This window comes from Vanellus vanellus (genome assembly GCF_965231255.1).
Source record: "Vanellus vanellus genome assembly, chromosome: 5".
NCBI classification, from domain to species: domain Eukaryota; kingdom Metazoa; phylum Chordata; class Aves; order Charadriiformes; family Charadriidae; genus Vanellus; species Vanellus vanellus.
In genome coordinates this window covers 68,861,143-68,884,887 of record NC_138910.1, presented here as the reverse complement: position 1 = coordinate 68,884,887, position 23,745 = coordinate 68,861,143, and the positions used below count along the sequence as shown (strand labels likewise).

The following is a 23,745-nucleotide window of genomic DNA, read 5'->3' as shown; positions in this document are numbered from 1 at the left end:
ACACAAATATTCTGTAGTATTCTACTGCCACCAGTGTGTAAAAGGAAAAGAAAAAAGGTAACAAGCTAACATTGAGGAAAGAATAAAACAAAAAAGAAATGCTTCATAAAGGAATGAGGCCGAGAGACTATAACAAATACTAAACCAATAAAACCTCTGAAAATCTTTTAGGAAAAAAAATGTAACTGGAATACAATACAGAAAAAAGGAAAAGACAAGATTTTCACAGATTTTGCCAGAATAAAAAGAGATCTGGACACTCAGTAATCAATGTAATACAACAAAATTTCTGTTAGTGGTATATATTTGTGATCTATTAGATAATTCCTGCTAAATTCTTCTTGCAAACCTTAAAGTGGCACAAGTTCAATTCTACTTGACTTTCTTTCCTCTTCTCAAAGGCTTTTAAAACATTAGGCATGAACAAGATTATTGATGACTAATTTAGAAGGATTATTTATTTTTAATAAGGTTGGTTTAGATCTCTCCCAATGATACCCACAAGAATAAACCAGACTGTTCTAGCCCCATCTTTCCCTAGCTATTTTAGATAAGAGTGAAACCCGAGGTGTCAACAGCCATCACACCCCCAAAAGGCACAGAATGGTTTAATCAACACTGAGGAGGTTAAGAATATGCACTCACATTCTTTCATTCAAGGGTCATTCTTACATTAATTTGGGACAATCTGGGTAGTATCTATTTGAAGACCACATAATTTGTGAAGTGTTCTGATTTAACACCCTCAGAAAGAGATGTGTGTAACATTTACAATATTCAGAGTAACTAGTACTTGCAGAGCAGATCCTCAGAAACTGCATTTTTAAAAAGCATTAACATTTTTAATTAATAAATTCACTTCAAGCTATAATTCCTAAATTTGTTGTAGTGAATCAGATCAGTCATACCAAGAGGTACTGACTTCAGAACTCTAAGTAATTTATTAAGCACTACACATCACTATCTATACAGCTATACTACAATTTTCCAGCACTTTTCTACAAAGTCCATGCTTTCTTCTCCATTAAAATCACATTCCCTATAAACTCTTCCCAAAGTGGTAACAAGAAACTGAGAACTGAAGTACTTTTTTTTGAAAATTGTATCTGGATAGAGTGCAATGAATAACTTACTGTTTTACACGAGACCACTTAAAAATGGTCATACACATTACAGACACGAGGCAGTACTCCACAAGCTTCTGCTGTATGCCAAAATGTCTGTTATTTGCCAAAAGCTTTTTTACTCTTCAGAGAAAAAGACAACTTAGTATCACTAAATACTGTTCTAAACTAAAGACTCACAAAATTAGCTTAAGATATATATGGTTAGCACTAACATGCATGATACAGATAAAAATACAGTATGGAAATAAAATAAGAAATACACTAAATTGTATAGGATATTTTTAATTATGAGGACCAGAGTTACTGTTATCATTAAAATGAATAAAACTGTTATCCACTAACTTGTTCTTTGATTTGAGCAACAGTAAACAGGATAAACAATAATTTACATAAATTTATGTGTTGAAAAATACTTCATCCCTGGTATAGCAGAGTATTTCAATCCTCCTTTTTTTTCCCCTCCCAGAGGACAGTATCATGAAACATAAAAGACGCAACAGAAATGGAGGTACAATGCTAAATAAACTCTACAGTACAAGCACATTGTCCTTCACATGTTCCCAATAGGTGGCAACAGAATACCAAAAATACACTGTTTATAATTCTTTCTTCATCCACAAAGTAATAGAAGCCCTGTTACAACTTCTATTAATGAACTTGCACCAGCAGTTTATTGAAATGAATTGTTGCATCTCAGCAACAGAAATTCTCAGGACAGTTAATATCAAAAGCCAGAGAATTCACAGAACAGGAGCAAAGCATTTATTAAAAAGTTAGTCGTTATGAAACAACTAACTATTGGCTTATACTTAGAGCTTAATTGAGGGAGGAAGCTATTACAAGCAGGAATTGACAGTAACAAAATGTTTCTGCACCTTAAAGAAGAAATGCTAAGGAAGAATGAAAATTTTAGATTAATTTCTTTTGCGGTTGATATCCACACCTTGGTCTTTAGCAGTATTTATTTACACGACTGAATATAGCAGTGAGAGCTTTTAAACAGAAAGTTTTCAGCTGACAAAACCCAACTTTATCAGTAGTAGCAGGTCCATACTAACCCTGATTCTTTGTAAGAAATGATAGGAAATCAGAGTTCTTTCCTTGACAGTTATATGACTTGTTTGTATGACTTATAGCGACTACTTACTTGCTTTCAAAACCAGCTACATCACGGTCCAAAGAAATTGTCTCTGTCGTAATTTCCACCTTTCTCACACTGCCAAAGAAGTCAGTTATCAGAACGTTTTGAGGGTCCCGCTGAAAGAGATCCGTTCGGTGCCCAGGTGTGGAAACGCACAAACTTTTTGGACAAACCTGAAACTGAAAAGCAAGATGGACAATTATATCCTGTCCCTTATTCCTCAACACACTCTACATATACTTTCCAAAACGAAATCACTATAAGAAGAAAAATAAATGCCACACATAACTTGCATTGATTTCAGTACAAGCCCAACAGCTGAAAAAAATTATTGAATAAAAACATTAGAAGTCAAACATCTTGATTATGCGTTTCAGAAAACCTTTATCTTCACAATTATGCTGTTTGAATTTAGAAATGCTTCTGTGAAAGCCAACCATCAATTACATCTAATTGATTAAATGTACAAATGTATTTCTGAATACAGATGCAGCAATGCTGTTATAACCTTCCTAAAAGCACAAGTAGGTATAAATTCTTCATATTTACCAAAGGGAGGCAGGCAAGATTAAACAAACCTTGATAAGTAGCTAATAGTAAAGGCTTCATAAAGAAGCAAGAATTTACATTTTGACTGAAAAGAAGAAAAAAACCCTCTTGGTCTTGTTTCTAGTTTATAGTCTGCAAACTGATGCAGAATTAGAATCTTCAAATATCAAAGGTGGTTTATGTCCATGAAGTTCACAGAGACATCCTGTTAAAACCTACAAATTAGCTACATATCATTATTTGTTTTATGTATGTATTTTGTTTGCATATCAGATCCACTATATCCAGCACACATTGCAACACCTGAAGACAAAACCAGCACTAATGAAGTTTTCAATGGACTCAATTCTGTATAATGGTATATCTGCAGAAAATAAGCAGATGTAACAGTGACAGATTTGTTGTAGCATTTACAGTATTTGACAAAACGGCATACCTATTGAAAAACAAGATTGTTACGTACCCAGCAGATATTCAAGGCAAAACCGACACATTTTGGACACAATATCTTTTTGCACAAGTCCCACCACACTTGCCACAAAAGTCTCCAATACTTCCCATCTGGATAGATTCCTTATTTCAAGGGATCTTGTAATGTACATGATGTAATATATACATATTATATATATTATATATGCATATATACATAATATATACATATTATATATAGATATATATAAATAGTAATTTGTTTGCATTTTTATTAATAATGCTACATAGCTTAAAGTGCCATGAAACGCAACCCAAGGCCTCACCCTCTCTAGCCTCCTCGATGAGCTTGGAAAGCTGAGTTCATGTCTCAATCATGAAGAAGGCACTTCACAACCACACACACAACCCTCCTAGACACAGGAGCTAGACACACACCCTGCTAGACAGAGCACGAGCTCTGCAGTGCTCTGCACAGTTTCATGAGCAAATGCTGCTGTCCATTCAACTGTCTCACGGGCAGCCCGCTGACCACCTGGTAACAGTGGAGGTTATGTGATTCCTTGTATGTTCCAGCAACATTTAACAGAACAGATTAATGTACAGGACTATGAAGGACGGTCTCCACACGGGTGCTCATCTTCCTTAGTTTTAAATTCTCCAAGTCACAAACAGGTCCATCAGTCACTGGATCTAGAGCTCATACAGCTAATTACATCATGGGTCAGCTCTTAGAAGGTTGCACTCTTAGGAGAAAATCACAGGTCCTAATTAGCTCAATGCAGACGCAGCCTCAACAGTCCCACATTATGACTGACAAAACCCGTGAGTTTCAGCCCATACGTCCTAGCTGAAATTCTGTGCTCAGCTTGACACAGAATGCATGGGTTTGGGTGGCTCCTCCTGTTAGGACAACAGAGCCCTACATTTAGAAAGTTTCCCAGAGAGGAAACAATGTACCTGGCTTTTCTTCACACAGGGTCTCCTTGTTCCTCCTTTCTGCTCCGTTACAGTTTCTCTTTCATACCTTGTCTTTTTCATCTAAGCCTGTAAGTATACAGTATTAGGCTGCTTGTCCAGGGAGACTTCAGCTCACTTTCACCTTTACCTTAACTGAAGCATACAAGCACACATACCCACTGAGCTCTTTTTTAATGATTCCCAACTCTCTTGGCAGAGTATCACACAGCAGATCAAATATTTCTGTTATCCTCCCTGTGAAGTGAAAATGAACTAGGCTTATCAGCATCACGCTTCCCATACAAAGCCACTTGTCAATGCACACAAACCCTCTTAAGTTTCAGTTTCACCAAAATGCAATCAATTTTCTTCAACTCCGCTCCAACTAAGGGCAAACATAAAAAATAAGCATCTGAAGTAAGCTATAAAAGCTAAGTATTTGTTTTAATCCTGCTATTTGATGCATAAATCTATGCTGCAGTTATACAATTAAGTCTGTCTTCCAAGCTCTCAAGAGTGGAAATGTCCCAAAACAACTGCATCAGCACTGAAAGTGGGAAATTGATACTGCACTTGAATATTTCTAACCTGTCCCCACAACAATTTACTACCATAAGATTTTTGTTCAAGATTCAGCTCAACATGTGCAATGGTACTGAGAAGAAGACTTCAGTATTAAAAATCCACCTATCCAGCATCAGTGTGAGAAAAAAAAGACTGCAAAGCAATTACATCACAGCAGATTAATACTAATAACTGAGGTCTTCTAACAAAAAGAAAAGGCAAACGCTGGCTATACAAACCACATTTGTTCATATGTCGATTTTTCCATTTTTTTTAAATAAGATACTATTCAAATAAAGCAATTCCCCAAAACTGGAACTTTGTTATACTGAATTTTCTTAATAACATTTTTAGCTATTTTAATGACAAATGATATGTCACTTAGAAATTTATTTGAATCTTATTTTAAAAGTTCAAATGTGTGACATTTCAATTTAGTCTTTACTTTTTTGGAATTGTGATCAAATGGAAAGTCAGTCATTTGCACAGCTTTATGCTATCCCTTAGCAACACAGATGGAGCAGGTGGGGAGTAGGTGGAGTGGATTATGAAAAAAGATGTCTCATTCTTTGCAGGAATTCAATATCCAAATCTTCAGTGGATGTGAAGAGAAACTGTTTTAAAAGTGGTTGGAGAAAAGTAAAGAGGTGATGTGATAGAAACGGTGTAACAAATACACAGTACTTCTAAAAGAGCGGACATTTGACATATCAAAAGATCAGACAACTAAACACTAGCTAATAATTTTAAAGCTAGTTAGTGCGCCACTTAATATGTTATCCTAAGTTTGGAAAGCGTTCATTTTAAAAAATCAGACCTGGATAAGCTGTATATCTTTGTTCTTAAACCAGCACAAGACTAATAGTGCATTCCGGTCCCAAAGTATCCGCTATAACTGTTGGCAGATATATGGGCTTACATCCTCACCATGGACTAATACCATGTTATTTGGGAACACTAAGATGAAGGCCTGAAAAGCACCAACTTGAAATCAAGAGGTCACATTTGCTGCAATACGTGCATTTTATGACTCATTACATGTTCATCACAAATCATGATATATTCAGGTCCATTCTCGTCCTTTCCCAGAGCAACAACTAGCAGACTGATGACATATGATAAGATGACTGACATGATGTAAGGAATTTACCAGTATGGTATAACTTCCCACAGCTCTTCCTGAGTATTTGGCATATAAGCAAAAACAAAAATGCAAGGGAGAACGCCTAGATATCTTCTCCAAAGAGCTCAAAAGGTAAATTACTTGGCCAGCTAACAAATTTTCTACACTTTTCACAACTGGATTAATATCTAGCGGGCTAGACCAGTTATACCAGTTCCCAGATAACGTCTTATACAGTAGAAACCACTGCTCATTTTTTGACTTTTTTTAACATCAATTAATTTTCTGGTTTACAGAATAGAATTCTAAAGTGTTGTTCGAATGAACTGGCTAGAAGATACTTAATCAATAAAGAACTTGCATATTCTTCTTTAACAAGATTTATTTTAAAGTTATCTGTATCCCATGATCAGAAGGTATTAAATCACAGGACAGAATTTCATTCCCACGGCAGTAAAAGAATCTTGAATCTTAGTCACTAAATCAATTCTGTACCAACATAAAATCTGTCAAGTGTGGGCTGTTTAGAGTGAATTCTACAACACATCTAGCAGCCAGGATAACACCATCCTCTGTAGACAGAGGGTGGCATAAAACTTTTGAGCAGCTGCTCCTTTTACAGAAATGAATCAAAGACAATGTGTTCTGTAAGTGGTGGCTCTTAAATCACTGACACAGCATGTCGGGATTTACAGCTACAAGGCACCAAAGCATAGTGTATTACTACAATAAAACAAGTATTGCAACAAGTATAAAGGGTTAATAGAGTAAATAAAATACGGTAACGTTTTATGTCATCTCACCAGTGTATACATCTAACTGTTAAGAGTCATTTTCATAGATTTTTGTCATAGGCTACCTGGTTGTGGTAGGTTTTTTTCCCCTTCTGCCTCCTACCTGAAAGTTACAATTAATATTTACCCAAGATATAATTAACTCCAAACACTGTTGGATTTGGACTTATCTTGCTCTGGAATCTAAGCAGATATACAGAGAAATTAGTCTCTGCAGGCATTTGTGACTGCACGGTCTGAATTTTAACTGTTTAATCACCTTTGCAAAATAATATCAATGCCTGCCTTTCCACATCTGCAAAGTGTCTGCCATCCATTAAGCTGATTTTTAAAGATTCCTACTATCATTTTTCACATGCAACTACTTCATTCTATTGAAATTAATATTTAATGAATATTTTATTCATTTTTTGATTAATAACAAAAATCTGGCTAATTTTGGTAATTTTTTCTGTAGCCAGCAAATCACTTTCACATTGAGAACAATCCTTAAAGTGTTACACTACGATTACATTTGATAATGGCAAAAAGACCCTCCCCCCAACGCTGCTTCCAAGAGAAACAGCAGGAGAACAAAAAGCATTTGGAGAACCCTATGGACAAAATAAATTAGTTTTGAAACTGTTGAAGTCATTACCATATTCATGAATGTTGAGTATTCTACTTACTAGGTCATTCATATTTGTCTGACTGGCTGGATGAATTTCTTCCAAGAACTCTAGCACATAGAATGTGTATCTGTCCATAAGATGAACGCCAATCCCAAGATCAGGTTGATGCTTAAAAACAACACAAAGGAGTTAGTGGGCATTTGCAGGAGAAAACTCAACATTTAAGAAAGGGAAGAGAATGTAATAGGATGTTACAAAAGTTAAGCATGATGTTTTTTTGTTCTTGGGCAAATTATGCAAAGAAAATGACTTGCCATGAAGAAACATATTACTGACAAGCTGAATAATACAGTTTATTTTCATTATTTTAGACTGTATCCTGGTAATCTCCACATTTGCCAAAAAGGAGAGAACCCTTTCTTCTTAATGGTCCAGTACAGATTTGTGGGCTGCCCTGAGCTTCTTAGGACATGAAAAACAGGGCTGGGAGAGACAGCTTATTTTACAGCACTGTGCAGGTTCAGGTAATCCTGACCTGCTGGTTTTGGTCTGGCTAGGATCTCTCTCCTATAACTCCTTCTGTAATTCAGCTGGGATATCACTACAGCAGGTGAAAGGTAGCAGGTTTGTTGGTATAGGGTTTTGGTTTGGGTTTTTTTTTTGTTTTTTTGTTTTTTTTTTTTTTTTTTATCAAGTGTAAGTAGTCCCAGATTGAATATTCCCCACACATATCTCTCAGTAGTCTTTGCATAAAATTTCTTCCTATCCTAGGCAATGCATAAACTGGCCAGCAAGCACAGAAATCCATCGTTAGCCTGGTTCTGTGGGACAGTGCACAAAAACAAGCAAGAAAGGTACCCTCACAAGTTTTGTCAAAACCACACTTTGTAACTAAATGCTTTACACATTCAGCAGTGAGAAGGGAAATTTTTAGTTAAAAGTGAACAGGACCTGTGCTTTTAACTCAGGCATTCTGAAAACTGTCATCAGAACCGCAAAAATCTACTTACTGATAAAGAATCTTCTCCAACTTGGCTGCTAGCCAAGGCCATTATATTAGGCGAATAAAATCGTTCATACATGGATGCTCCTTGACAAGTATCAATAATAAACAACAATTCATTGTACCTGAAAGAAATAAAACAGCCTCCTAACCCATCTCTCTTTAAACTGAAACAACATATATATACTTTTCTTTTTAGTTACCTGGACAGCTGCTAGGAACCTAAGGAACAGAAGAGTTCACACTGATTGACTGCAGATGTGAGTTTAGTCAAAACAATACATTTGAGCAAAACAATACAGCAGCTTGTAACTGCAGCAAGCTGAAAGGAATAACTAAAACTCTTCTTTCTGAATGCAAACTTTCATGAAATTTTATGGACAACAGAGGGTATCACTGCTGAAGGTAAGCAAGGCCCATCAGTAAGACTTCAGGCATGTTCGTGAAATACAGTATTTAACCTCAAAATAACGCTTTTTTCTTACCTTCTTTTCTGCCACATTTGTTCAAAGGCATCAGCAAGTTCTACGTTTGTGATTTCTTCAGAATCTTGAAATTTTAGGAAACCATTTCCACCATGTCCTGACACAAAAATCAGAAGTTATCTTCCTTTAACCTACACACTTGCCTATTCAGCCTGGTTGATCATTTCTCTTAAAAAAGGCAAACACAACACTCTTTCTCTAAACACACTACAGCAAAAGAAAATATTAGTACAGTTAAAACAGTGCACCTACATCATTTAAACTGAAAATGATACTTGCTAAGTACTGCCTTACAGGTTTTTTCTTAATTAATATGACATACTAAAAAAAGAGAAAAAAATCCTTTTGTTTGTTTGAAGTCCTGATGGGATTTCATCCTTTCAAACAGACCCATCCAACCAAACAACAAACATTGATAAATTGTATACAGAAACCTGTAATTACCTGTCATATATATTAGAATATTGCTTCTGTCATCAGAAAGAAGACGTTTAGATCGTGGTGTACTTGGTGGGATTCTTCCTGTTAATACACGCAAGAAATTTTCTACAGTAACCTACGAACAGAAGCATAAAGTAATTTTCTAAAGAGAAAAATATCGATTAACAATTCTAGGCTGGGTTACATAAATTAAATAATGGAATGCTAAAATATGCATTGTATTTAATCAGACGTAATATTGCACAATATAAACCGCATAAACAGACATTTTCTGTTTAAGATTTTACTGCAGGTTCACAATCATATGGTACCTTTTACCTTATCCCACTGACATCAGCGTGTTGCTTTATTATATCCAATAAGTCTACTACCATTATAATTTCTATATATATCCTCATTGATCTGAAAACTTGTCAGCATATAGGTTTATTCTGCCAAAGCTGCTCATGTACTCACAAAATACTCCAACATTAGTGTGCGTTACCATGGAAAAATAAAAGTTTAAATTCCCTCTGCAACTCAGGAAAGGAAAAACAAGATCGATTTTGGTTACACAAGTCTGAATGATCAGGTAAGACCCATCTGGATGGTGACTGTAAAACATCCTGTCAAACACCATTTCCTCTTCATGCAGATGTACGCAGTTCAAATGCTAGCAACAAATCCATGCTCAGGAAAAAACATGATAAAAAGAACATATCTCTATTTCAGTGTTGAATCTTCACTTCTTTATACAAAGTTTCAGAGAAATAAAACATCTACTATATACTTAAATATGCTCCTATAAACCTTTAGTAATAATTATATAGCACTACTAAACCATGCAATTGATGTCCAATTTAAGATCAGCTGGTAAAGACGCTGTCTGTTTGAGGCAGTATTACACAGAAATTAAAAGGTTATAGAATGCATATTTCTAATCGTTACTTTACAGTAATGATTAGCTTATGGGTTTTGTTTTATTTTATTTTGATAAAAGCATATGCTTAAGATTAGAAGTTTAAGTAGGTGTCCCTAATAAACACTTCACTTGCATGCCAGAAGTTTCACAGTGGTGTTAAGTGTGTGCAAGATGAGACACTGACCAGCCATTTCCAAAGAAGAGAAATTTCACTAATATGCGTGTATTCCTAACACATACAAGGAGTGCCATATATTTTTAACTGTGGAGAATCCATTACTTAAAATAGCCAACACACAACATGTTCCTAGTACAATAAATTTCAAATACAAAAGCGAGTATCAAAGGGGGGAGCATTGTGTGTTTTAAACCTACCAGTTGATAATAAAAGCCCAGCTCAAAACCAGTAACATGAATAGAAAGACTTACTCAGATGTTGTATAAACCTTTAAACCAACACTAAAAGCAAAGACCCAGTGATTTAATTAAAACACAGTCACCTCATAGCTTCTGTAATCCACTTCCACATCATCTCCATAGACATTTAGCTCCATGTTTTTATGACTAAACACAGTAGCTGGTTTGGGATTTCTGGGATTACATGCCATATCATCTGCCAGCATGAGGACAATGTGACTATGGAAAATAAGACAAAAACATTTCAGCCATTCTACTTTCACATAACAGTCAAACAGAAAATACAATACCACTGTCCTACAATTACAAAAATAGCTTATAACATTAAGAAGATTCCTGGAATTGTAACTGAAACTTTGCTTAGTTATACCCTATTTCCTTGGCCTTTAAGTTAGGTCAAAGATGAGCACGAGAATAGTTGACATGAGCAACTTTATGACAACAAACTTGCCTGGACCTAGGCTGGCAGAACTCTTCATTAAAAATCTGAAGATTTTTATGGGGCACTAAATCATTTCATGCAGCTTCACTGAAGACATCCCGCCCTGTTTGCACCCTTTCAGACAGATCAATTAAAAACATTATGACAATTTGTAATTAAATTTGAGGAGCTCCTGAACATTTCTCAAACCATCATACGACAACTGATGTATGATTATCTGCGTTAATGGAATTTACCTGAAGAATACAGGTAGGCTGACACTAGACATTTTGTCTTCTTCATAGGACCGAGAAAAAAAAACAACCCAGCATTTCATAGTACCAAGAAAAAAGAAAAAAAAAAAAAAAAAAAAAAAAACAAAATACCCCAGCACATTATAAAGCTGTTCCCAATTGCACACAGCCAAAGATCTATATTTCACCTGGCAGGGTCAGGTTTGGGTCAAAATATGAAATAACAGGTAGTCACTGGAGACTGTTAGTACTAGGAAGAACGTGCCAGAGATGTCTGGAACAAGGTGAAGTCAGTCCTTTCCTTGAATAACCCTGTCTTGGATATAGTTTCTCCTGGACTGTGATCTTTGTGTTCTCCCAAACAATGTTTATAAAAGGAAAACTCTGTATCCTGCAAATAATGCTGCTAATTCAGGTTCTCAGGCACACAGTTATAAATCAACCCTTGTCCTGCTATTTAAACACCATTCCTGTGCTTGTCATCGTTCACCTATAGGTCTGCATGAGTACTTTAAGACCAAAGTTATTCTTAAAGTTATTCTTTATTAAGTGCTGATACACTCTATAGTGCACAAAAAAAAAAACCACACTCAAACAAAAAAAAAAGAGAGAAATGCTGTCCAACATAATATAAGCATAAATCCCCACAAATAATCAAAGTAAATTATTTCAATGGGAATAAAATGCTGGCATAAATATGAAGCTGTAATGACAGAAGGCAGGGGAGGACAACTACAGAAGAGAAAAAGATTTTTTTTTTTCTCCACACATGCACAGCAGTACAAAACTATTTTTATAAAAGAGTATCATTAAAAGGGAATTAGTTGGAAGTAAGTGTTGAATATATGCCTTCCAGATTTACTGAGATAGTCATATGTACACCCATTTTTTTGCATTACACTCAGAAGAGAATATTCCAGACAGCCATCACTAGGCCTACAGTTTAGCAATGTATTTTTGCCAGGAACATGTCTATTAAAAAAAAAAAAAAAAGAATAATCACACATCACTCAGTAAAAGTTCTGCATAGTAATAGTACAGACAGGTGAGCACAAACAGGCAAAGTCTGTATACTGTATGGCATTCTTAAAATAGGATAGAATGTCCCACAGTTAAACAGAACCACTGTGTACAAGTGCTTCATACATGCAAGCAAAACAATCTAGGTGTTAACTTGCAGCTTAACTGTTAAACCAAAGTAATCTAACCATATATTATATTAATGCTGTTTTCATGATGTAAAACTTACACTGCATCATGATTCCAGGAATCAAAAAGAACTTCTGGATTCATTTTGGCTTTCTTTTAATCCAGCAAAACTTTTCTGTTACAAATTGGAGCACTGTGCCCACATGTCAACAAACCAGAGCAACTTACAGTTATAAAACTACAAATAATTTTCTTCATGAGTTCCATTGTTGGATGACAAATCTATTTAAACCACCAAATTGACACAGTTCCATTCAACACGAGGCTATGTACAAATCCCTCAAAAAAAAACAAAAAACAAAAAACACAAAAACCAAGAATCGTGTTTATTTTTAAGACATGATTTGGGAGGTGGGTTTTTTTCATCTTATCAATATTTTGAATGAAGTGTTGCACCAAAGAAAGAAAAACAAGCAGAGGAAAAGTTTGTTTAAAGGGGAAAGCCACTCAAACCCACGTAAAAACTGCTGCAAAGGGGAACAAAATAGTCTCTCTCTCTCTCTAGGTCTTCTCCAGTGTCTTATTCTCAACCTCAGTCTAAAGCACTGCTGGCTTTTTGAGATTCGTTTCCAGATCCTTGGGTATGGATAAGAAACGGATCAGGATACTGAACAACAGAAACCTCCAGCCATGCTGTAGTTTTTGCAGTATTTCTAAAACTGTCATCTATTTTGACATTCATGGTGAAAATAGATGGATGCAGGGAAGATGAAAGTCCTCCAGGTAAGGGTAGAACTAGTGAAAGAATTTCTAAGGTAATGCCTCAGGCGCCTATGATTCAAAGGAGAGAAGACAGATGCTTCTGAATGAGATGTGAAAAAAAATGCCTTATTTCTGCGGCCTTCAGCCCACAGCGCTTAGGCAGTATGCTCCCTTGGATTTATAGCCCCCCAGCACTTCCAAAAATTAGGTTTCAGCCTCCTTCAAAAACCAAGAAGTCACTCTCTTCTTTTTAAATTAAACACAGGAAACAGGATGATAATGCCATTGCATTCACAGTTTAGTAGAAGCTAAGTGGGGACTCCAGATACTACAGTTTTGGACTTGGACAAAAAAATGCCATACAAATTTAATCCAGCGGAATACACATTACGCAATGATGAAGCAGGCCATACCTCTTTAGGCAGACATGCTGGATAAACTACAAAACTACCAGTACTCTAAACTAACATTAAAATTCAGGATCACTGGGATTTCTATAGGAGCCTACGTATAGTCTATTATTCAATGGATTCTGGTGCCTAAAATTTGCTTCCACAGTTCTGGTACAAGTAAATTGCATTCCAAAACAGCTGGATAGAAGTGTGCCAATAGCCCTAGAACTTCCAGTAGGAACACAGCCAAAAGACGCTTTAGAACAGTTTGCTCACCTTCCTAATCCTATTGTCGAAGAAGGGATACCATTTTAACGATTGTGCTATTGCTAGAGAAGCACAATTTGTATGGACGAAGCTTCTGGTTCCTATAAAATTGTTACTTTTCACGGCTACATTCAATATGTAGGAGTTGCTTTGTTCAGGGCCTTTAGAGACTCTCAGTACAGTTGCAGATATGGAAATCTTATATTTTAATACAGTTGGAGTTGCTAACATCTCCACACCGAAAGGAAATTAAAGTAGAGCAAAAGTCATATCTCATAGTAGTATTGTCACTGCTGAATGCATTTATCAATTTTCACATTATGCTTTCACTAAATGGTACATTTTAGTGGACAGATAGCTCCTCATGTTTAAAATCCAATTAGCCCATTCCAACTAGAAGTTTTATTATATAACTTGTTGCTTTTCCTTTTGAACAATATTGCCGCACTTTTCAATACACTGATGTGATCACATCCTTCCTTTTTACTTATATCCAGTTAAACTGGGAAGAGATAGGTATTTTTATACTGCTTCAGACAACAAGAGAACTTTAATAGCACATTTGCAAGGAATTGTATTCACCAAGATTCCCTCACCTATCAGGAATGCCCAGTCTCTTGACACTTCTGTACACCGAAAGAGTGTTTGCCACATGACGATAATTAAACCAGAATCGAGATGTACACACCTTGAGTTTTTAAGGAAAAAAAAAAAAAAAAAAAGAGGCATATTAAATAGTGTAAAAGATACAAGCTGGCCTGGCATATTGCATCAGAAGACCGTGATTACAAGAGTATCAACAAACTAGTAACAAATCAGAAAGAACATAGCAACACCAAGAAACTCATGATCTAAGCTATATAAATCTTTGTTGTACCAAAGCAACAAATGCTGACTATAGAAGTTAAAAAAATGTTCTTAACATACTGACTCATGAAAAAATTGTCATAAAACTCAACTAAGTATAGAAACTGGCCCTTCAAGGAATAATTCAGCAACAGTAAGTGGATAAGCTGATTTTTTTTGTTTGCTTTCTCCATATCAAATGGAAGAAAAAACAGAAGAAGAGTTCTCATCTCAATAGCAAACCCATTCTGGGAGCATTCTTGCACAAAGGCATAAGTAAATTCATGCAGGAGCCAAACATAAGGGAAAATACACTGAGGACATTTGCATTTAAGGAGTCAAATATAATAAAGAACTAAGTGAGCTCTAACCAAAATCTGAACAAACTCTCAAAAATCTCAAAGGAGTTCAGGTTCTGCTGTTCTAACACAAAAAGGGCTGGGGATCAGCTATTCGTGTACTTAAGCTATTCCATAGGTCAGATATTAGTTAATCTGTCCTCAAAAACCTCAAACCAATGAGATTCCAAAAACCTTCAGAGGGAATCTGCTGTAATTCCTTAGTAGCCTTATCATTGCCCTTGTGTTTAACTTAAGTTCCCTAATTTTTGTTTGCTCTGCACCAAGGACAGCAGTTCTCCTTTGGAGAAAAATTTCCTTCACTTTTAAAGTCTTTCAATGAGACACAGGATGAAGCATTTTAGAAGAGGTGACTTTAAAAACACAAAAACAGAAAAGCAGAAGAAGGTATTTCAGGAAGTTTTTTAATTTTTCAGCTTTAAACGCACAGCTCCGATTTAAATAGAAACATCTTTTAAGTTACACTATGCAACATCTTTTTCTCTAGCCTTTTCTCAAAAAGAAATGAGCAGTAGCTTAAATAATAATAAAAATTCAGCCTAAAAGGATCTCCTTGAGTTTCAATTATCCCATCAGTTAGGAAATTCAAAGAAGCCCACAGTAACCAGTGCACAAGAACATTGGCCTTTCAGCAAGATTTAAAGCTCTGAAAACTAACTGTGGCCAATCTAGTTGTGACATTTCAAGATACTGTTATCTGCCCCTTTCTTTCATTACCTCCCTTACAACACAGTGGAAGATGTGTCTATGCTTTAAATAGAGCTATTCACACCGCAGCATATTAATTCAAACTACTGATGAGGTGGGATTGCAGTACGATCCCAGGTTTGAAGTGCCTAATAGCAGTAAAAACCTCCCTATTTTACTGCTTAAAAAATTAGTAGCAATTGCTATAAAGCTTAATCATGAACTACTGAAAAAAATATAACCAGCAGAGAATCTGTTGAGGACAGAAAGTATAGCTCCTTAGACTTAATTTTCCATTTTCTTTGTGTGTTTTTATAGGTAATAATAAAAGCACCTATTTGTTAATAGTATTAAAGCAGTACTTGATGTTGTAATAGTTTCAAGTTTGTACATTGTAGAATACAGAAATTTTTCCTTCTAATTCAATTAATTACTGTTAACTTTCCTTTTATATTGCTCAATTTTAGTATGTGGAAAACAAACAGCTGCTACTGAGTAATTACAATAGTGTTCTGAAACAAATTAGTCATTAAGACCTGAATTGTGATTAAGAACCAATCGCGTAGCATGATTCAAAGCTAATAAAAGATTCATGGCAAAGAAAAAAAGACTAGGATAAGAACAGTTGATCTAAACATTATGTTGCCGGAATTTTTTTCATTCTAAGCCTGTTACACAAGTTAACAGACTGACTAAGAACAAAAATCAGAAATAAATCGTACCTTTCTGGTCAAAGAGACATACTTCTCTGAAATCAGAATTACACTTCTGTTCAGTATGCAGTATGGTTATTTAACTGTTTTAATGCTGTCAGAACTTTTGTTTTATGAATCCTGCCATGTAGCTAGACATTTCTTGTGCTTGAAATGCAGTCACACTGAAAAGATAGTTTTATTATAGTGTAATAAATTTTGAGGCACAATTTCAAATCTATTCATTTCCAAGTCTTCATCTTCCCATTTCTTTCAAATGAACAGAACTCCCGAGCGATCATTGCAATTACGGCTCGTGATAAAAAACCGTCAACTTTATTGGAAGAAAACAACCAGGACCACGCTTACCAAAACTGCCCAGTTATTTGTATGTCCACTTCTAAAGAACTGTTCTGCTTGATCCTGAAAGAAGGAGAAAATACTGGATTTGTTCAGCAATAAGAAAGAAATGACTGCTCATATTTTTGTTATTTCGACAAAACAGCATTCAATGCATATGTTTACCACACCTTAACACTGCATAAACCTTAGAGAAGCTTCAAAAAAGGTAGTCTTTCTTACTCCGTTTTGCACATTTCATGCAAGCTAATTGCTCTGTATCTTTCCCTGAAACTTACTAAACAACAAAAGAAAAAGAACTATTAGTCACTTTCAGCTTAGTTAAAACAAAAAGCCCACACATCTCTATTCGAAAGGACACTCCAAGAACAAAATAAAATGATTTATTGACCTACAATTTCTTCCTTAATGAGAAAAGGGGCTTGGATTAATTTCTATTTTCGCTGTTCCTCTCATCTTTTCAAAAGCAGGTAAGTGAATCTGCAATTTTTACCCATTTTAAATCCAAGGTGGTTACATTTATCTTCCAATATCAGGAGCTATGACGACAACAACCTTCTCTATAATTTGTGATATCCATAGTTCCCACTGTGCTTTGCAAAGGAGAGGGCCCTTTAACAGATAGCATAAATCAGGACACAGAAAGGGGATCAGACTTCTCGAAGTTAAGAGAAGGAGTCTGTACAAGGACAAGAACCCAGACTTGCTGATTGTTAATCAGACTCAGTTAACTCTCTGAGGGATACTGGGCTGATGCCTGTGGTCTCACACAAAACATGCGGTAACAGAAAAAGTGTTAAACTATATGTAAAGCATACTGTACTTCAAGTAGCAAGCAATCGGCAGTTTAATTAGTAATCCAAAGATTCTAAAAACATTTATATTGGCTGTTTTTTGTACTCTTTGTAATTAATTTCAAGTATAACAATTTGTTAATAAGCAGAATGCAAACGCAAACAACACTCCAGATGTAGTGTGGGCACTGTGCAAAAAGCATAATTACTGAAATATGAAATTACTACTGCTTCTGTGTGTAAAGGCCTCACACCTGCGAGGAGGGCAGAGGGCAGCCCAGCCACCTGTGAAACCTCCCGACACCCCACCCCGCTTTTTAACCTATTCACACTTATCATAGAATGCTTTAGGTTGGAAGGGACCTTGAAGATCATCTAGTTCCAACCCCCTGCCACGGGCAGGGGGACCTCCCACTAGACCAGGTTGCTCAGAGCCCCATCCAGCCGGGCCTTGAACACCTCCAGGGGTGCGGCCTAACTCAGCCAGAAAACGTCCGGAAAAGGAACATAAAACACCGACTGCTGACAGCTACCAGGCGTAGCCAAAGAGAAACGTGCAAACGAATTAAAAGACAGGGTGGTGGGTGAGTTGTTTTTTTTTTAATTTAAAGAAGTTATATGCCTGGCGAGCCCCGTTGGTTCTGGGACGCACCGCACCTCACACCACCACCCCTCCCCCGGCCGTGGGGGGGGGCGGCTGCCGCCGGCCCGGCGCGTCCCGCCCACGGGGCAGAGCGGAGCCAGGCGGGGCCGGGGGAGGGTCCACCCCCCTGCCCGGAGCAGGCAGCGCGGCACTGGGCACCCTCCGCTCCGGAGTGCCGCTCAGGGACTGCGCCCGCCGAAGCCAACACAACCCCTCTCCGGAGCGCCACGAGCGCATCGGGGCAGCTCCCCCGGCGCGGCCCCCAGAGCGGGCCGAGGGGCGGCGAGCGCGGGCTCTGCCTGCGGGGGAAGGGGGGGGGAAGGGGGGAAAGATGGTGGAAACAGCAGCACAGAGCCTGCGGTGCGGCCCGGCACCGCCCGCTGTCTCTCCCCACCAGCCTTCGTACCTGGACGCCGCTGGCGAGCGCTGCGCCGCAGCACCCCAGGAGCAGGGCTGCGGCGGCGCCGGCCCAGCCGACGGCGGGAAGCGCGGCCACCATCTTGCCCCGCCTCCTCCGCAAGGCTGCGGCCGCCGCAACTGCCGGAAGGGGGGAAGCGGCCTCTGCGCATGCTCCGCTCCACGCCGCCGCCGCGGGGCGGGAGGCGCTACCGCCGGCCGCTGATGGGCGCCGTCCCCGCCGTCGGTCCTTCGTTGCCGGCGCTTGGAGGAAGGCTGTTTAGCAGGAACAGTGCCCCTGCTCTAAGCCACGGCAGGCGCTTAGTCACGCATCAGAGCTCCCCCGGCCTTGCCAGCCCCCGGAGAGCTTGCTTTAAATCCGATTTTTACAGAGCGGAGGCAGTAATGGTAGCAGATCTCAGCACTGCCTCGCGCGTACGTGTCGGCTGTGGCTCTGTCGTGAGGTGCAGCGCAGCCCTGCCGCGACCTTGTCCATCCCTTGGACGGGCCCGGCTGGCGCCAGAAAACACCGTGGCCTCACAGCTCACCTTCGGCTTGGGAGGCTCCCGGTGTGCGACCTTTCTCTCACCCTTCCACCAAAAGTACGCTTGGATCACCAGGCGTCGTTGGAGTTACCACAAGGGCAGGGCAGGGGCCTGGTGACCTGTGGGCCCAGGGTGGCCTCAGGCCTCGGTGGCTGCAGAGCAGAGCTGCTGCGGAGGGCGAAGGGGGGAGCTGGGGAGAGGGACCACCGTGGGCATGGAGGAGAGGGGGATCTGAACGGCAATCTCGTGGCAAGGTGGCTGCTGTAGCCTTGCCTTTGGCACATACAGCCCTCAGAGCTGATAAATCATCAGATTTTTATTTCAATCTATTGAACCACTTGGTAGGATTCTTTTATTTCCAGTAAGTCATCCCGTCACCACCTTTGTTCAGTTGCCTGATGCTTTCCATTAGTGAAGATTCAGAATTTGCCCTGAACCATGGAAACAGTTTCCTGCTCTGTGTGCTTGTCATCAGTAGTGACATTCTCAGACACAAGCGTATTTCCATGTACTGATGTTGGGATTTCAATAACATCACATTTTCTGTTTGAAAGTATCACTGGTTTCCTTGATAAAAATAATCACCTGTGATTAGATCACCTTTTCTTTTTGTGCCTAAAGCTAATTAACGTGCTGCCTTTTGGAGACTATAGCCAGCAGCTCCTGTTGTGCCTGAACACATCTGTGTGAGCCTTTTATGAACCTACTGAGAAGCGCTATGGGTGTCTGTGTCCCTTGGTGCCTGCTTGTGAGCTGCACTGGTTATCTTGCTCCAGAAAACTAAATGAATTTAAGACTAGGGCCGAGCTTAAGCTTTTTCCTTGCCCTTTCAAATGGTTCAACTTAGGTCTCTCATCATTCTCAGATGTGTTCAAGATGTGTCAGTAATTCTAAAGGATAGGCAGCTATCTTTCAGAACATCTACTCATGCAGTTTCATAAACTGGTGAGTTGATTTCACTCACGTTGACTTGGATAGCTCCTCATTACCTTTCAGCTCCCGTGTGGGGTTGGTCAGATAACATGTGACAGAAGGTCTCAGCCTTTACTGAACTTCTTTCTGTTAAGCTTAGTTCTTTGCTCTTTGTATTTATTACAAGTATCCTTTGGTATCACGCATTTTGGTCAACAGCTTTTCCCATAGAATTAACATCATCAGCTGTATCCTCATGATGCATCTTTGAACCAGGCATAAGTCCTGATGTTCGTACCAAATGAAAAGTTAAGTCAAATGCTACCTAGAGGTAACTTCAGCTTACCAAGAAACGTTCCTGACATGAGAAGTAATAAACATCTTTTCTGCAAATAAAACTTAAAAATGTCTTATTCACTTAAAAACTCCTGAACCTTCTAAAAATTTGTGTCACAGGTGACTTAATTTTGTCTGTCAATTCACAAAGTTTGTGACTTAATTCTCTGGAATACTTGGCTTTGTGGTTTTAATAACATTCTTTTAAGGTCACTGTGCGTGATTTGCTACATAAGAAAAAAGGAAATGGAAAACATAAACCCCCAAATTTCTGTTATGTAGCATTGAAATGATGTAAATGTAGGCTATCACCTACAGACTGTGCAAGCAGATATCTGCTACTTCCGCTGAGCAATTATGAACTGTAGCAAATTTTCCTTACATGAAAGATCTCTTGCAGGGGATGAGACATTTAAAATACTAGGTTTCATCAGTTGTCAGAATAGTTTAAGCACGCTTGTCTAGTCAATATTGCTGCTATTTCTCATGGGTTCTATGTCATTGGTTCTGCAATCTACAGGAAGGTTTAGCTGGCTCTTGATGTAAAAGCATAGCTGCAAACTCACGAGTCTTGTGTCACATGCTGTCTGCTGCAGCGTGAGCGATGTGTGGATCAACTACAGTCCCAATGCACGTGTTACTCTGTAAGTGTTAAGGTCATATTGCTGCCTTTCCATTGCAGGGCAGAAACAGCACTGAGTCAGGGCAAAGTCAATTTCACAAGCTCATTCGAATAGTCCAAAAGAATGGCTATTATTCCCTCTGATTTATATGCCACCTAATACAGTACACAGTTCACCTTTTCAGATCTGTCTGTGGTTTGCCTTCTGGATTCCCTTAGCCTTCTTGACTGTGTTTTGTAACGGATCTATTTCTTCTTCTACTCCTGGCTTTTATTTCTTTACAGTTGCAGTCTCCCATGGGCTTTAGTATTCGTCAGTCACGCATGAGTGTGCCAGTGCTTCAGGCATTATTCCTGGAGGTGGTATCACTTCTTTTTTTTTCCCCAGTAAGATAGTACCACAAGCTTTGCCTTCATTTCTTTCATCTTTATTCCCTTAGGCAGCTCTCAATACAGGCTTGGTGTTTGCTTTTGTGCCTGCACAGGATTTTTTTTTTTTTGTAGAAATTAAGCTTTATGCTGTCTGCTTCTGTTTCTTCATTCTGCTTTGTTTTCAAACTACCCCAGAGGGCCGTGCTGCCATCCAGCGTGACCTGGACAGGCTGGAGAGCTGGGCAGAGAAGAACCTAATGAGGTTCAACAAAAGCAAGTGCAAGGTCCTGCACCTGGGGAGGAAGAATGCTAGGCACCAGTACAGGTTAGGGGCAGACCTGCTGGGAAGTAGCTCGGAGGAGAAGGATCTGGGGGTTGTGGTAGACAGTAAATTATCCATGGCCCAGCAATGTGCCCTTGTTGCCAAAAAGGCCAATGGAATCCTGGGCTGCATAGCGAAGAGTGTGGCCAGTCGGTCAAGGGAGGTCATTCGGTCATTCTCCCCCTCTACTCTGCACTGGTGAGGCCACAACTGGAATACTGTGTCCAGTTCTGGGATCTCCAATTCAAGAGGGACAGGGAAATACTGGAGAGAATCCAGCATAGGGCAACTAAGATGATTGAGGGATTGAAGCATCTCCCTTATGAGGAAAGGCTGAGAGAGCTGGGACTCTTTAGCCTGGAGAAGAGAAGGCTGAGGAGAGACCTTATTATGGCGTACAAGTATCTAAAGGGTGGGTTGAAGGAGGATGGAGCCAGGCTCTTGGCAATAGTTCCAAGTGACAGGACGAGGGGCAATGGGCACAAGTTAGAACATAGGAAGTTCCGTTCAAATACACGGAAAAACTTCTTTACGGTGAGGGTGACAGAGCACTGGCACAGGCTGCCCGGGGAGGTTGTGGAGTCCCCTTCTCTGGAGATTTTCAAGACCCGCCTGGATGCAGTCCTGAGTAATGTGCTCTGGGCACTCCTGCTTTAGCAGGGGAGTTGGACTAAGTGATATGTAGAGGTCCCTTCCAACTCTGAGATTCTGTGATTCTGTGTGATTCTGTGATTCATGCTAATCACAGTATTTTTCATGCTCTGAGTCTCTTTAGCTTGACCTTTGCCACAATGTTTCTTGTACTTCACGCTGAGTAATTAGAAAGGACATCAAATGTATATCCCAAAATGATTTTTAATTAAAACAACTGTTTAAAAAGCTACTGTAACTGCAGCTGGTATTCACATTGGTGCACATCTTGGTGCCCTTCCAGATTCTTTCCTCCTCCAGCAGGTTGCTGAGGCCCTAATCCTCTAATCTATACTCTCTAGAAATTACCCTCTAAGAGCCATCTGTCAGCTTGCTCCTGTCCAGCATGGAGCAAACAAACCTAGCCTTCCTCTGAGGAGGGGCATCAATCCCAAGTGTAACCCCATAAGCTCCTAAGGTAACGGTTTGTGCCTACTAGAATCCACTTGACACTTTTCGACCACAAACTTTTTTTTTTTTCTATACCAAAAAATACCAACTAAGTATCTTTAATTTGGTTGGTATTGACCTTGATTACATTACCTATATGTATCATAGTGTATCTCTTCCTTCTTCTATACTCTTGATCTGTGTTTCTTTTCCTGTTTTTTATCAGACTTGCATGTACTGCCTGATAATTTTCTACTGTAGAAGATAAAGAAATATATCTTTGGCTGTATTTATCATGCTTCCAAAAGAAAAATGAAAAGGAACTCTTGCAATGAAGTAAGTCAACAAGACTGATTCTTAAGGAATCATCAATAATAGCTCAACTGCATTATCTCACTAAAAAAAAATGCAGATTTATTACTTTCTTCATTTTGACTGTCAATACAATACATTAAAAAAATTGTGCCAGCCAAACAAGTCTACTACAGTTTGGTATCTGAGCTGATAAAATGGTTTTCTTCAAATATGGAACCTGAATGAAACAGCAGTAATCAAATTAATGATTGATCTTATTCATTTGGGGTTTTTTCCATTTCTGTTAGTGGAAGACTGGCTTGCCTGCAGAATGTTTGTACTTTAAAGAGATTTACAATAGCAAAGTAATACTGATAAAAAATATGCAAAAAGAATAAGGTGAGCATAATATATACAGAACTTCCAAAGGAAAATAACTTGGCAGAAGTCTTGCTTCTAATATTATCAAACTGAAACAATTGTACTGAACTGTGTTTATCAATAGATTCTTTTTGAACACGGGTTAAACACATTAGAACGTACACTTTTGTTCAGCCATAGCATCAAGTTGCTTATCTCTACATCAGAATCAAACTAGACAATATTTTTTTACTGTTATTTATGAAGTGAGATTATAGGCATTATTTTGTACAGTGCCTTTTGAGGTCAGAATAGAACATGGGCAAAAACCTTGA

The 23,745-nt window shown here is 38.6% G+C and overlaps 1 protein-coding gene across 1 annotated transcript in view; it reads right to left on the bottom strand.

Annotated features, from left to right (window-relative positions):
* PIGK (phosphatidylinositol glycan anchor biosynthesis class K) overlaps positions 1 to 18,670 on the bottom strand; it is a gene marked incomplete at its 5' end in the record, with an annotated part of 76,431 nt that extends 57,761 nt beyond the window's left edge. Inside the window, 9 exons of the mRNA XM_082483697.1 lie at positions 2,275 to 2,447; positions 7,356 to 7,466; positions 8,309 to 8,426; positions 8,787 to 8,883; positions 9,231 to 9,342; positions 10,629 to 10,764; positions 14,387 to 14,478; positions 16,744 to 16,797; positions 18,578 to 18,670. Of these exons, the coding sequence (XP_082339823.1) occupies positions 2,275 to 2,447; positions 7,356 to 7,466; positions 8,309 to 8,426; positions 8,787 to 8,883; positions 9,231 to 9,342; positions 10,629 to 10,764; positions 14,387 to 14,478; positions 16,744 to 16,797; positions 18,578 to 18,670 (986 nt within the window). The remainder of the gene's footprint in view (positions 1 to 2,274; positions 2,448 to 7,355; positions 7,467 to 8,308; positions 8,427 to 8,786; positions 8,884 to 9,230; positions 9,343 to 10,628; positions 10,765 to 14,386; positions 14,479 to 16,743; positions 16,798 to 18,577) is intronic.
* Positions 18,671 to 23,745: the final 5,075 nt, after the last annotated feature.